The sequence below is a fragment of the Aptenodytes forsteri genome, unplaced genomic scaffold (assembly GCF_000699145.1).
Source record: "Aptenodytes forsteri isolate BGI_AS27 unplaced genomic scaffold, ASM69914v1 Scaffold229, whole genome shotgun sequence".
In the NCBI taxonomy this organism is placed as follows: domain Eukaryota; kingdom Metazoa; phylum Chordata; class Aves; order Sphenisciformes; family Spheniscidae; genus Aptenodytes; species Aptenodytes forsteri.
The window spans coordinates 4392385-4408592 of NW_008795863.1; the positions used below are offsets into that span (position 1 = coordinate 4392385).

At 41.9% G+C, this 16208-nt stretch overlaps 1 protein-coding gene across 5 annotated transcripts in view; it reads right to left on the bottom strand.

The window, feature by feature from the left end:
- Nucleotides 1-8021: 8021 nt before the first annotated feature.
- PTPRM (protein tyrosine phosphatase, receptor type M) overlaps nucleotides 8022-16208 on the bottom strand; it is a 386144-nt gene continuing 377957 nt past the window's right edge. For all 5 annotated transcript variants that reach the window (XM_019473357.1, XM_019473356.1, XM_019473355.1 and 2 more), the window contains 3 exons: nucleotides 16013-16176; nucleotides 13266-13401; nucleotides 8022-8915 (listed from right to left, as the gene is read on the bottom strand). In XM_019473357.1, coding sequence (XP_019328902.1) covers nucleotides 8862-8915; nucleotides 13266-13401; nucleotides 16013-16176 — 354 coding nt within the window. In that variant the 3' untranslated portion in view covers nucleotides 8022-8861. The remainder of the gene's footprint in view (nucleotides 8916-13265; nucleotides 13402-16012; nucleotides 16177-16208) is intronic.

The following is a 16208-nucleotide window of genomic DNA, read 5'->3' on the forward strand; positions in this document are numbered from 1 at the left end:
TATTATTATTATTATTATTATTATTTTCCCTTCCTTTTCTGTCCAATTAAATCATCTTTATCTCAACCCACGAGTTTTACCTTTTTCCCAATTTTCTCCCCCATCCCACTGTGTGTGGGGGAGTGAGCGAATGGCTGTGTGGTGTTTAGCTACCTGCCAGGTTAAACCATGACATTGCATCAGAGCCTTGGCACGTGTGTTTCATCTGAAATACAGTTTTCTGACAATCCTGGTAGACATTGGCCAAGTTGGCCAAGTCTTTTCTTCTTTCTTTTCTCCCCCCCTTTCCAGAGAGAAATGAAGATCCATTTAACTGCTGCCAACTTCGTTAGTTGATTGATGGGCTTGCTGGCCTGGCCGAGTACTGCTCTGAAGGTTAGTTTTCCTGAAAGCAGAAGGAAAATCCCCCCATGACCACTCTGGCACTTGTAGAACAAGCAATTTGTCTGACTGGCTGCTGAATGTATTAATATTTGAAGTTAATTTGTCTGCTTGAATAATCTGGTGCCAAATCATGTAGCCATTTATCAGTTGTAATGGGAAGATGCCGCTCTTGCCCGACCGCCCCTAGAAGGTAACCACCATAACCTTGGTGCATTTGACACAGCTGATTGTGGAAAATTACATTGCAATATTGTTCTGACTGCTTGATTACAAGAAGTGTTTAGTAGCTTTATGTGCAAGGTTGGGCTAAATTATATCTCCGTAGTCCAGATGAAGTGTAACAAATGAATTTGCAGTTATACCAGCAGTACCAGTTAGGGGAGGGTGTCTAATTCTTCCTTAGTGTCTCAGCTAAATGGAAACCTCATGCAACAAGTACATGTGTTGAAAGAGAGCGTTCTCAGCAGAGGTTTTGGGAGGGGAGAGCATGCTGTATTTAAAAACACGGAAGGTAGCCACCACCCAAGCCAACAAAACTCTGCCCACCTTCAGCAGGCGACGCTCTGCCCCAGGCTGTGCTGCTGACAGATGTGGTGGGATGGCAGACGGGAGAGCAACGCTGTCAGCATGAATGAGAGCCTTCGCTGGAGAACACACGTTTGGCAAAGCCCCCTGTCAAAACAGACGCAGGATGACCACAGTCTGATCCTTGAAGTGTAGTCAGAGATTCAGAATGTGGGTCAGAGCGATTTGGCAAGGGGGAAGGTTGGCAGTGGGGAGGGAGGAAGGAAGGGAGGAGTTTCAACAGAAGGAGAGGGAAGCTCGATCTGACCAGCAGGCTTTGTCATCTGATAGAAAGACAGCACAGTTTAATATATCAAAAGCTTTTATTTAAATCAATTACAACAGCACTCACTTGCTGACCCTTTTGGCTGTCAGACTGAGGCTCCACGCTAGGCAGCTACAGAAGGCAGAAGGCAGACTGATAGCAGTTCTAGCGTTTATTGTCATTGAAAGAGATACAGATTTGTGCATGTGCTATCTTCTTGCTAGATCTCGACAGAGATTGGTACAGGCAGGCTAGAAGTATCAGGATGTGAAGAGTATTTAGTTTGTGGGATGACTTGTATTTTGCTCATATTCTACCAAGAGAAAGCCAATGTATACACAAACTGAATGTCATGAAGCAAAAGAGTTGCAAGCCATTGGCAGATGTTTTTTTTAGCGGTGCTATCTCTGTGGATTTGCTCAAAAGCTGATTGTTTTCAGATGGAGACTGTAACTGTTCCAAAATACAAGACTGCAGTCCTCCAGTGTGGCTGAATCTGTGCTGATCCCCTGTAATGGCAAAGCTACATTTTGTTTTATGTGGTGTGTAATATTGATTAAATTCCTGTACATGGCCAACAAAGGTCGCTCTCTTTACGCCTGGCTATGTGAGAGTTTCACAGGCGTTCCCACCAAACTGCTCAGACTGGAGAACACGGAGACAAGCAGATAATGAAGTCTTCAAGGACCAACATCAAATTTCATCCCACTTCTCATGTGGCAAGGCAGTAACTATATTTCACTCCCAAGACTTTTCATCCCCCAAAGGCTTTATATTATAGGCTGATTGTTATATACTGTATAAATCAGAATTTCAAGGAGACACAACAGCAGGCTAGTTCTCTATGCTTTCAGCTCGGCTTCTAAAGGTTACAAATACAGAGAGTAACTTGAGACTGGATACATCCCAGTGTCTCTTCAGAGGCTGTAATTACTAACCCGATGTGTAATATGAGTATTAAGTACATGAACCGGCATGGTGCTCTGCCTTCTGAGTTATCTGAAGTTAATAGCTTCTGGGGGAGCAACTCATCAGGGTCAAATGCCGCCTCCTTGTACAGTGTCTACAGTCATGCAGGTCTGGAAGCTCTCAGGCAGGGCTCTGCTGCGCCTGTAACTATTCACGGCATAGCAAAAACACGAGCAGAGGTTTTTTGTTGTAGTAACTGCTGGTTATAGACAACACTTAAAATGGGCTGAAGACCGCACAGGTACAGAGAAAGCCAAGTATCTGTCCCAAATTTTCTGCCACACACAATTCAATCCTGTGTTTTTCTCATTTTAAGTGAGGGGGTCAATCTGCCCCTGTCTATTTGGGCTCATTTTAATAACACGCTTAAATCGTGCTTAATTTTAAGCACCTAAGCAATCCCATTCATTTTATGACAAGTAAGCTCATATTTAAAACTTTTTGTTCAAGCATATTGTTGACTGATAGCTGCAGATCTCAGTCCTACAAACACGTCTATGCCATCTGTGGTGGCTTGACCCCAGACAGCAGCTAAGCCCCACACAGCCACTTGCACACTCCCCCTACGTCCCCGGTGGGATGGGGCGAGAGAATAGGAAGAACAAAAGCGTGGAAAATCATGGGTCAAGATAAAGATAGTTTAATAAGCGAAGGAAAGAGGAAGAACAGAGGGGGAAAAAAAAAACCAAACAGAACAATTGATGCAAAGGCATGCACTCACCACCTCCCACAAGCAGACCAATGCCCAGCCAGTCTCCTAGAAATGGCTTCCTCCCCCTCCGTCCCCATTTTGTTGCTGGGCATGATGTTATATGGTATGGAATATCCCAATATCCCTTCTTTGGTCAGTTGGGGTCAGCTGTCCCAGCTGTGTCCCCTCCCAACTTCTTTCCCACCCCCAGCCTACGTGCTGCAGGGGCAGAATGAGAAACAGAGAAGGCCTTGACGTGTGCAAACACTGATCGGCAACAGCTAAAATGTTGGTGTGCTATCAACACTGTTTTGGTCACAAATCCAAAACACAGCACCATACGGGCTGCTACGAAGAAAATTAACTTAATCCCAGCCAGACCCAGTACAGCATCATGACATGACATGTACAAGGACTGATGAGCTCAGATGCAAAATGTGTGTGAGTATCGGATTGATTTTTTGCGCAAGTGGGACCAGACAAGAGGATATTAATGTAAATGTTTGTAGGACTAGGAGTTTTGATTGCATTTACTCAGGCCTGGCAGCAGTACTAATGTATGTCTAGCATGAATGAGACTTATGCTTTAATTGTGGCCCCTGAGCACATCTTCACGAAAAAACCAATTACTAGAAATATCATGACTGCAGAGATACAATTAAAAGTCTTCTAGCTGCTACTGAAAACACATCAATTGAAGAGTTTCAGGAGTAAAAATACCATTGCTTGGAAAGACTGTCAGTGAACATGAGATATTAATCTCCCCTGACACATTCCCTTAGACAAACTACAGCAAGCATCGCTCCCACTCTTCATTGTCAAAGCCTATCTTTTCTGTGCTTTTGTGCATCGAGTACTATCAACAATATTAAACAAAATTGTGGCAGGGTGTTTATAGACCCCAACCTCTTCCAGCCTCACATATTTCCACTTATCTCAAGTCATATTACCCAGAAAAAGCATCACGTGCTGCGGTGACAGGACTGGGAGGGAAGCAGGATGGAGGCTCATGGGGCAGGATATACACGATCTTGGGGTGAGAGGCAGGGCTGTGGCACCAGAGGGCAATGCATCTTCCAGGAGTTCCCTTGGAGACGCCGATGGAAGATACAGACTTGAAAGCAGTGTAGCACCACAGCTCCCCTGCTCTGCCTGGCCAGGCTGGGTCAGGGAGGTGCGACAACCTTGCCCTGAGAGTGGGTGAGGAGCTGGAGAGACAGACTAGAGGAGGTGGGGGTGTCAGGGGCTGGCTTTCAGGCTTAGAGCAGGAGGTCAGGCGAGTCTGGGGAAATAACCAGTGCAGGAGCTGCCTTTTCAGCCTTCCACAGAAAAGTCTGTTTGGAAATACCCAGCAGGGATGAGGAAGGCATTTTGCTGTTGCTGTTTATTGCAGTTTGCAAAGGGTTGACAAGGCTTTGGACAGGTTCCTTCATTAACGTGGGCTAGGATGCTGAAGGTGAGTGGTGGCAACTGAGCAGGGGCACGCCGAGCAAGCCACCTCGTGCCAGCGGCGTACGGAAAGCTCCCCCAGGCAGAGCACGTGAATGGCTGAGGCAATGCAAATGCACCCACCAGCTTATAATTTCGCCATATAGACAAGGTCTAGGCTATGAAAACCAAACAAACAAATGAGCTCCAACAGAAACAGCGTTATTTTTCACATGGTCTGTTGGGTTTTACTGGTACTCTGCCCCAAAAATGACAGTGGTCATTGGCTTCCTTAACAAACATCAAACAACAGAACTAAGCTGTACATTTTTCTTCTGTTCCTGATTTAATTTTTCTTTTAATAAAGCCGAGCATCTGGCATCAGATATGGGCTGCATGAGATTTTGTAGTCCAAGGCTCCAAGTTGATAAAATAAGTGTAAACCCAACAATAAATGTAAAATGATATGACGAATCATTCTGTTAGAGTGATCTGCCTGCACACCTCGCTGTTTCTGAAGGCAAATGCACAACTGCTTGGAGAAGCTCCTCTGGGAGGCAGAGCAATCAAATTACCTTTGAATCAGAAAACTAATGAGGCTGTAAAACCTCAAGTAAACTTTCAAATCACTCATTTTCCTTTAGTCATCCTTGATTTGCGGTGGGAGACACAAAACAACCACAAGGGAAAGGAGACTCAGTGGCTGATCCTGCTGTCAATGTTTTGGAGTGAGTAATGCCAAGGGGCTTTACGTTTGCTCCTACCATTACAGCCTCTCCAGGCCTCCCCGAAGGAAGCTGCCTGGAATAGCTGCTGCTGGAAGCGTCAATTTATCTTCATTGCCACACCTCAAAGAAGAAAAAATCTATTTGTGTCTTTGCTACACGTTATTAAAGGGCCAGTGTTGACTGAGAAGGGGCATAAGCAGTAAGCAGTTAGACCTGGGGGAACACCCACATACAGTGAAACGAAAAGCGAACATTTCAGAGGTATTAGAGGTAAGCCCTAGCCAGCTGAAGGAGAAATCCAAATGAAGGTGGCCTTGACGCTGCATAGCACCTTCAGATCAAGACAAGACCATCTCTTTGTGGCACAGAGACCCTTTTGAGCCACACTGCGTACAGCTGGGTAGGAAGTTTTTTCTACGCTTTATTTTTTTAATCTTACTATATATAGTCCTTAAGCTTTGGGTTAGTACTCTGTGAAGCTACCCTGCCAGTGACAGACTCATTTTGCTGATAAAGAAGCCCAGGAAGCTGTCGGGAGCATTGCTGTTAAAAAGATACAGATTACCTGCATGCAATCACCTCGCACACCATCCCCATTGCTGCTCTTTCAGAATAGCTTAGCAAAAATCATCTGCCTCAAGTCCTGGAGAGATGATGAGTTGGGTGATACATATGGCTAACCATTTAAAGTATCTCTTCATTCATTTATGTACCTTTTATATACTGGGGATTGAAGAAAACGGCCCTTCCTCTGTTCCTCCCAAACTAGGACTGATGTCTCTGTAAGTTCTGCAGCTGTACTGGGCTTGTAATTGTGTAACTTTCTTCTGAAAAGGCAAGTTGGTTTACGAACACTTAAAATGGCTGTCACTGCTGTTTTCTTTCTGTTGTCTCCTCTAAAACGCCACCCTCCAGGTAACTTTCATAAGCTCCATGCTGCTTCTTGAATACCTGCCCCCTACATTCATCTCTTCTTTCTGCTCCTTTCCGATTCCTTACGTTTTCTCTATTCTTAACTCCTGAAGTCCTCATCTGTTTTTCCTTCTTGCCAAAATACTGTTTTACCTAAGCCTGGATTTCTCTATCATTTGTATTGGTTTATAGCTGTAGTATGAGAGTGAGGACACAAAGCTGGTTGCTGTGCTTTCCTTAGCTGGCTCCAGTTTTAAGGCATTGTAGTTCACAGAATGCCTTTTGGGACAACATCACACAGACTCTGTAACATGGGTTTGACCATGCCTGTATCAGAAGAACAAACAAAAAAAAAAAGTAGTATCAGTAAAACAGTAAGAAACACTGTAGAACTCTCTCCTCCTCATCTCCTTCCCCCCCTCATCCCCCAAGGTAGAACACTGTAGAACTCTCTCCTTCTCATCTCCTTCCCCCCCTCATCCCCCAAGACGTACTTGTGCAAAGTATGTCTGCAAGAGTACAGCAGCTGAAATAATGTCTGGCAGACACTGGCAGTCTCTGTCCTTGGGAGGGATCGCCACGATTCTTGCTGCTGTTCAATAAATCTCATTCACATTTAGGATCACATTGCCTGTGTCAACTTCTGTCCTAGGGTTCCTTCAGCACGCTTATCCGTCTTACTTATACTTCTTGAAAGCATCAGGAAACACTGGACACATACATGCATATTTCAATAAATAGATCATGGAACCCAACTTTTTAGTGTCCCACAATTATTACAAAGAAGCATGTGTGGCTGGCATACCTGGTCTGTCAAGCTGGTTGTGAGGAATATGATGTTAGAGGTTTGGATTTTGTTTCCTAACACTAGGGTTTCCAAACGACTCAGAGCATATTCTGCAACAGGCTGAAGTGCTACAGGGTTTATCCAAGGACCATCATTCCTCTCAGGGCCGGGGTTGTTTTTCCTAAGTTCTTCAGTACTTGTGTGCAATTTATAGCAATGGCCGGTACCTGCTGGCTACATTTAAAACAATTTTAAAAGAGATGCTTTCCAGCTGCAGAGGAAGCCTATCTGTGTCTTCAGATCTGAATTTTGCAGTGGTTTTGAACTGGCGGTTGACAAGCTGTGAGTCATTCTGTCCAAGCTGGATGTCTTAGATTTAGAGGTTCTCAAAACATTTTGACTGATACATTTATATAGATACTGCCCCCATTCCAGATGGCTAGCACATTAAAAGGATCTTTTTAAGAGCTGAAATACTGTGCAGTCTGCCGCTTCCTTGCATTGGGTTTCCCATATAGCTTTGGAAGGCTTCAGTATTGAGCAGTTGCTCTGTCTGCGATGTCTCCTCGACACTTCGGGGTGAGAGAAAGATCTGCAGCTCCAGCGGATGGTGCAGCAGGCCACTGCTGGCTCATTCCCCTTTCTTGCTGCTTCGTTGCTGCGCTTCCTGCATCCATGAACACGAGGCAAGTCCCAGCCTTTTCAGACACCGGTGAGTGCCCGGGAGAAAGGGGAACCATCCAAACGCCACGGAAGTGCAGTACAGCCATTCTCAGGACAGGTAAGAGCTTTAATGGTATAAACCTGTCCGCTGGCAGTACTGGCAACGGCCCTAGCAACAGAGCAGTTTTACTCACTTTTTACCCCCCCCCAGTCATTCTAGTATTGGTATCTTTAACACGAGGAATTACTTGCCCCTCACAGCAGTCATTCTTTCCAAGAACGAATGCACCATCACCCCTTTCCTAGCAGCAGACACAGAGCGAATGGCAGGGCGTGCTCAGGGCTGCGGAGGAATGCTGTGGCGAGACTGAGCGCTGCAGGCCCAACATCATCTCTTCTTCACACGGCAGGGCAATTTTCAGGTTCCGCATTTGAGCATGTGCATCTTCAAACATACAGTTCACCTCTTTTTATATATTGGCACTGCACATCTTGCTATTGGGTGGATCAACACTGATCACATAATAAACACGCTCTGGAGGTAGCTCAGTATTTATAAGAATTAATCTGAAAAGAGGCTTAGCTGAAGGCACTCAGATGCCAAGAGATATTAAATTAAACGAGATTTTGTCATGTATGTAATTATTTATTGAGCTGAGAATCCATACAAGGTAAACAAATGTTTACACTATCATACAGTAAGCATTTCCAGGGCTTAATAAAAATGATTGTCACTCACTGTGCTTCACAAAAAAATTCATTTTAATGAATAAATAATTTGATGAAATCAAAAAAATATTTACAATATAAACAAATGAAAAAGCTTTGGATATATTAATCTGAGCATCCTGTATTTTGCATTTTCTAACTGTATTTCTATCAAGATTCTCTCTCTGAAATGGTACAAAGCGGATAGAAATTACAACTCAACAAAGTTAACATGATTTGGTACATGTCTTTCCATTAGTTCAGATAAGCTACATATGATTCATTTATTACGCACGTGTTAGAATACAAATATAACTAAAATCATATATTATCAAAATGCCAGACAGCATTCTCCACAGAACAGAAATGTACACTAGGCTGTGACAGTAACTGAGAATCACAGGCAACGAAATATAACAGAAAAGTACAAATTCCTTCATAAGAATATAATTGTGCTCTCTTATTTACCAGAGTACTATGCTGCTTCACCACATCAATGGCTATGTATGAATACAGTGTTCAACAACTGCCATGTGGTTTGGTGTACGTTCATATGGGTGTCAAGCAGCGGCATTATAGTGGAAAACGGGCAGTGCAAGCAGTTTTAGAAACATCTTTTCGGGCTCTTAAAAAGAGCCAATTATACAAAGCAGTATAAGCATAACACTGAGAAGTCTTCATCTCATTTACACAGATATCATGAAGCGACTTGCTTTGTTTCTGGTGGTGAAAGGAGGAACTTTGTCTGTGCTGTTTATGCAATCAGCCAGAATTCAAGTATTCCAAAGCCACTTCATAGCAGAATTTGTATTGATCCTGAAAAATCAAAAGAAAACCACAAAGTCACTTATTGAAGGAACTTAATTAAGGGGATCAATATTTCTCTTCTGTTAAAATTATTTACTATCAGCTGTTGTCAATAGGAACCAGTTTGCAAATCCAGTTTATATTCAGATAAGAAAATCTTTATATTAACCAGACAATAGGCACTACACACAGTAACTTATGGTCCTGCTCATATTAGATGCGTATTTAACTGCTCTAATACACTTCTATGAGAAAAATTGACTGCACGTAAGCAAATTGACTTGCAACCCTTCTGTCATCTGTCAAAATGCTCATGTGGCGCTTTACCAGAATTGGAGTTATTGAAATTCCTCCCTGGAAATGTTTATCTATAAATAGACCCAGTGTCTAGTACTTCCCAGATCGTAACTTTTATTTTAATGTCACTCATAGACTCACTACATTTCAGGGCAAGAGCTGCTTACTGTTCCTCCTCTACACGCAGCCCAAACCCACGCCGAAATACTGTCCTCTCCCAGTGCAATAGGCCTGTGAGATCAGGCCCGAGCTAAATTAATTGGATTAATTCCAATTAATTTTTAGCCATTAATGCTGATGCGTAAGTTAGGCTCTTAACAGCTCTTCTGTTACCCAGGCTAAGTTTTCAGGTGCCAACCCTGTGCTTCAAACACAGACCTGCCGGTTTTATTTGCAACTGCTTGGAAACAGGGCGGATCCCAGGGAAATCCCCTTTCCGTGGCATGCAAACCCAGTCTGCATCCTTCAGAGACGAAAGGTCGTGACTTCGCCCCCTTCACATCTTCAGCGGTACAGAGAGGCCAATGCTTTTGACTGACCCTCGCCCACTCTGCAACTTTAAATGATGGAGTCCCTGATGACTTCACAGTTTTGTGCGCGCACACATATCCCTCTTCTGTTTTCATTCTTGCTACTCACAGTATTTAGCAATACTACAAACATTTAAATGACACAAAAAAGCTGAAAGAAATAGTAGGCATGGGTTCCCTGAATCCAAGGGCTCTGGCTTCTAAAAATTCAGTTTGGAAATACCTGCCGGTTTTATGACTCTTTCTCTTACGCACTTTAATCAATTAATAAAAGATAACTACGCACGTACTATCATACAGGAATAACAACAGACCTAAGTAGCCGACAGCACTCAGCCTTCACCTTCCCAACATCACAAGTAGGAAGATTACAATTACACTTCAGATATATTCTCCTTTTCATTGAAGCAAACATTTTAAAGGATTAACTCTTTTGGCCTGTACTTGTGATTTGGGGTCACATTTTAGCTGAGAAGAGAGCCCACCTTAACATGTAAGAGACCAAATAATATTACAGCAATCAAAAAGCCATTAACAAGCACGGACAATTTCTAAGTTCTTTTGTTGAGAGCTGTCACTTCAAAAGAAAACAAATCTTAGGTGCACATATCACCTAAGTTATGAATGAGTTGTATGTGAGGTTTTAATATCCTGCAGGGTTCCATAAATTGCTTGTGTCTTCTTCAGAATGAGAAAAGAATAAAAAAGAAGAAAGGAAAGAAGAGAGTATTATGTAAATTAGTCCTTTTCAGCTTTTATTACATATATGTTTCTAAATAAATGAAAATTATTCTATAACTTCAGAAGAGATCAAAACAAGAGATCAGCCACTCATCCATTTCCATTTTTCCATGCTCATTTTATGCTGATTTACTGATCCAGCAGAATAACTGTCATTTTTAGTAAACCAAATACCTGTCTTAAAAAGCAGACATATATTATTTCCCACTGTGTTCACTCATGTGTGTCCTTTGTACATTTTTATTATTCACTTGATGGTGGATATTAAAAGTCTCTTTACGTTAGCTAGCTTCAGAGAGGTATATTTATATTTTTTTTTCTAGGACACCTATTGGTAGGTCCAATAACATTTATCACAAAATGCTTTGGGCATTCTGTAATAGACATTTTGTAATACCATGTATTACCTTTGTATCACGGCTGAAGAATTTAATAGATTTCCATATTGTACGGATGTGGCATTCAGATTTTTACGCTTGCAGGAAAACCAAAGATTTCAATGAAATTAAGAGATGAATCTCTAAGTATGGACCGTAAAGATTGCCCTTCATCTAGTCAGAAAGTGCATAACAGGTATTGATAAAGCACTCTTGAAACTATTTTTGTGAAATACCATTATAATTCTGAGCATTTCATCTTTTACCACAGAATTTTACAAAGGTAGATGAATATTCTTGTTCTCATTTTTCAGATACGGAAACTGAGGCAAAGACACATTAATATAAGAAAGGTCATAAAGGATTAAGTCGGTAACAGGATCAGGAAAAGAACTCAAGTGTCCCGATTCCCTTTTACCATGAAACAATCTACGTGGAAATTGAAACCTTGCTAATTCAAATATTTGTTCCGACAAAGTAGCAGGCCAAGACTGAAGAGATGTGGTTCTAACTCTGCTTTGTCAGTGAATTACATGATAATGGGAAGAATCCCGATCGTCCCCTGCCTTCGTTCCTCTGTCTGTAAAATAAGGAAAACAATACTGATCTCCTTCACAAGTGCTTTGAAATCTCCTAATGAAAAGGCCTTGTAAGGCCTCTCAATGCTGTCCAGACATTCTCAATACCATCCCCAATTTACTAAAAGCTATTTTTATATTCTACAATAATACATTTAGCTTTTGATTAAAAAAATTCTCTGCTGAAAAATGGAGACAGCTGCCTGACAAATCTATATCTGGAGAACTGTCACAACCGGGAATTTATAGAGAGCATTTTCTTCAACTGTACATCTTCACACTAGTAATTTTCTTTTTATTTCTAGAAAATAAACAAATAAGAGATCAGTGAGTTCTGTGGACTTAAGCTCTGGGAGAATGGAGAACAGCAGGCCTGCCAAGTCTCTATCCAAACTATACTATCTGAATGAAGAAGTAGGACATTTTTCTTAATATCTAGGAAATAAAAATGTATGGTTCTCAGCGTGATGATTCTCCTCCTGAGAATATAAACTAGAGGAAGAGGAGCCAACTAAGCTGTTCCCTCCCACCACTGCGAAAGCTTGATAGTTTCTCACTGATACAAGATTCACAGTTCCACATTGCTGGCTCACGGCCCTGTGGTGCTGCTTGTAAACTCCCTCCTTGCTTTGCACAGCTGGCAACATCTGGCTTTCTTCCATGAGCCTGGCCCGAGCAGGGCCTAGGGGAGGGTCTGGGACTTCACAAGTAGGCTAGATGAGAGCACTGCGATGGAGGATGTGGTGGGAGCCATTCTTCTACGGGACAGATGAGGCGCGGTGATACATGTGGTGAGGAAGTGGATAACCCTACCCATTCACACATGAGCCTGAAAGCCTCACTCTTCCCAACAGAAATTCCTGCTTTCTGCTCATTCACCGGTGTGTTTCACACCCAGATCTCGGTAGCTCATCTGAGAGAGGGGAATCTCTCCTAAAATTACAAGAGGCCAGACCAGCTCTGCGAGATGCTTCCTGCCTCACCCTGGGCACTCTGTAGAAAAAAAATGTTGTAATATGACCCAAACTTGTTTGACCAGAGCTTGCAAAATTAGCTCAGATTGGTTTAGCATCTCTGAAGCTGCCCAGATGCTGCTTCCTCCTGCCTACGATGCTAAATCGAATACAGCTGCCTCTTAAGCAGCCATCTCTAGAGCAGGATGTTGTAAAACAGTGTCTTTTACAGCCCAGGCTTCAGAATAGGGTATCACGCTACACCCATCTCCAAGTACAGAACTACACACTGGAGTGTAAGAACCTGCTGGTTTAAGCTGTTCTGCAGCTCTTCTGGCATAGCAGCTGGCACTTCAGCAATTCTCCATTTAAAAAAAAAGCTCATAAAACACTCTCTAGGAAAATAATTGTACATGGCCCCTTGTTTCTGAACTTCTTTAATCTTTCTATGAGATAGAGCAACCATAATTAAATGCAATATTCTGGATGTCAAACTGAAATTCATGGCTTTGATAAATATTAGGCGATTAAGCTATTTATAAAATATATAATTTGAAAATCTGGCATTTCATTTTACATAACTATTATTTCTACCATGCAAGGGCTGCTATCCACTTGGCTCAGCCTGCTAGAAAAGAAAATTAATAAGGATGTTCGGCTGAAAGTTTAAAACTCTTAAAAAATTCAAATTAACAGAGACACAGTCTCCTTGGGAAGAAAGCAGTGTAAAAATACTCTTACAAGTGAAGTGACTTCATTATCCTCTTTGAAAATGACTTGCTTGCTTTGTGAACAACTCCCACTGCAAATCCTAGAAATCTTACTGAGTCTTCTGAGAAAAAAGAACATTTTCTATTTAGTGGTGCAGTTAAAAAGCTCGTACCAGAAGGTCCACCATGTTAGGCTTATTATTCCTCAGTGTCTTCACAGCATGGAATACGTCAACAGCCCTCTGATGTCGAAGCATTTCACAAACAATACTGATTGCACAAAATGTCCCACTGCGGCCACCTCCATTCCTACAATAAAAGTGATAAAACGGCTCAGTTACAATTGACTCTGTGTTACAAGTTCATACAGCACCAGGGATGGCTACAGAAGGCGCGAGTTCCAGTAGGGAGAAACCACAGAATACTCCTGCCCCCGAAGGCAGAACACGATTTTTAACTGGAATTCATGGGCTGAAAGATCTCAAAGCTATGATTCAGGATTCAGCAGGCTGAAAGTCTGGAGGGAATTGAGTGAACACTTGAGACAGCACACCTAAAATAAGGACAAGGTACTTTTAGATTCAGTTCAACACCTCTTTGCACTGTAAACGCACGAGGTTGCAATGAGCATCAGGCCTGGAAATGTTATAGAGAAAGTGGATCTTCGAGTTCTTTTATTCCAAATCCTGGTGCTTTCCTCCTGGACCCAAAGGCATTTCGGAGGAACAGCAAAAGCACCAAAAGTCTCATTTGTAGGAGCCCTTCTGGTGGCTCCACCTTTAGCATGGCACAAGGTGCTGCTGTGATATTCCCCTGCCTGATGCGCTCACTCCCGGGCAGCAGGCAGAGGGGCCGGCTGCCTGGCAATGGCTGCTTTTAAAAGTGTATGTATTCCCCCTCCACCCACAGTATCAGAGGATGGGAACCTGAAGTGACTTGCTAACAAAGAAGCCAGGCACAAATGTTCATATGCATGATCAAATACAGTATTTAATAATACTTTATCCCCGGTTATTTTTAATCTTTAAGAAAATCTCTTCTTTCTGGAAACCCTATTATTTCTACAGCTATTCTAATCAGAATCTTTAGGCTGTGCTTCACTGAAAATAATAAACCTTAATAATTACCAGAGTGCAGACTAGTTAGGTAGCGGGTCTTTCAAACCAGCTTCGCAAATGGTTGATTTTCAAAGGAAGCTACAACGTCGCACATCTGTCACATCCAGGCAGTATGAAAAGAATGCTCTCTGCTGCCAAAACATTGCCTGATATTGTGGGACTCTTTGAGAATTTTAATTAAAATAAAGTCATTTAAAAGGATTATATTAGAGCTTTTTCTTTCTTTACTGCCTGGAAGTGACGCATGTGTGATGTTGTACAACTATTTAATATCATCAGCCACCTCAGAGATAACAGTAATTTGCACTTCAAAAGGGTCTTTTCAGCTAAAGATCTCAAAACATTAATTAATCACACTGCACAATGCTCCTTTGAGGAAAGTATTATTATCCCCATTCTACAGATGGGGAAACTGAAGAGCGATGACTTGTTCAAGGTCAGCGATAGTGGGAATTATTAAGACACTCTTAGATTTTCCTCCATCGTTCTAACACTCAGTAACTGCAAACCAAACTTCAGGAAGTTATTGCCTACTCTTGGGACCCAACTTCTGAAAGCACGTTAGCATGTGCTTTTCCCATTGGCATGTCCCTTCTCCATCGTGGCAGCATCTTTAAGCAGGTGTTTAAAGGAAGAGGGATACAACTTCAAGCACTGAAGACATGGTTTCAAAAGATCAGCTACTGCTGATCACGCAAACAGCGTGTACAAGTATTAAGCCATACCAAAAGGAGGATGGTGGCAGAGTGGATGAGAGCCTGCACCAGTGGAGCACAAAGGTCACAGGAGGACAAAAATATATACCATTATTAGAGAAATGTAAGGCAATAAGAGGATCATCGTAACTGGTCTATCACTCTGCTTTTACTTCTGTGCTTTATGTCTGGAAGAGGAATCACCCCTCCAGTACTACTTATTTCTACAGTCCTTATCTGTAGAAATAAAAGGTACGTTGTTCTGAAGGTACAATTTTGATTTACTCTGAATAAATATGCACCTTTTCCATTTGCAAAAGTCACTGGACATCTTTATATAAATAAAATAAAGTACCCATCATCTTTTTACAGGGGTCTTTTCACCAAGGAACAGAGATGGAAACTCATGAATCTACATAAAAAAATTATACAATTCCTCTTGTATTCAAAGCTTTTAAATGAGCAGTTATATTATTTATCCAGTTCCAGATTAGATAGATGCCTCTTCACAAATCTTTTAAAACCTGGCACAAATTCTGTAACACTATTCCCTTAAAAATCTTCTGTTTCCAGTACTTACAAACAATGTACAACTGTGCGTCCCTCTCCCCCGTTATACTCTTCCTGCCACTTCTCCACTTGCAGAGAAATGTAAGGCAATAAGAGGATCATCGTAACTGGTCTATCACTCTGCTTTTACTTCTGTGCTTTATGTCTGGAAGAGGAATCACCCCTCCAGTACTACTTATTTCTACAGTCCTTATCTGTAGAAATAAAAGGTACGTTGTTCTGAAGGTACAATTTTGATTTACTCTGAATAAATATGCACCTTTTCCACTTGCAAAAGTTCACTGGACACTTTATATAAATAAAATAAAGTACCCATCATCTTTTTACAGGGGTCTTTTCACCAAGGAACAGAGATGGAAACTCATGAATCTACATAAAAAAATTATACAATTCCTCTTGTATTCAAAGCTTTTAAATGAGCAGTTATATTATTTATCCAGTTCCAGATTAGATAGATGCCTCTTCACAAATCTTTTAAAACCTGGCACAAATTCTGTAACACTATTCCCTTAAAAATCTTCTGTTTCCAGTACTTACAAACAATGTACAACTGTGCGTCCCTCTCCCCCGTTATACTCTTCCTGCCACTTCTCCACTTGGCGGATGAGCTTCAAGAAGGAGCGTCTAGAAACGGGAGTGTCTCTGTACATGGGCCATCCCAGGAACTGGAACTGCTGCACCATCCGATAGCCGTCTTGGGGCTGTAGAGATTCAGACAACAAGCAGGAAAAAG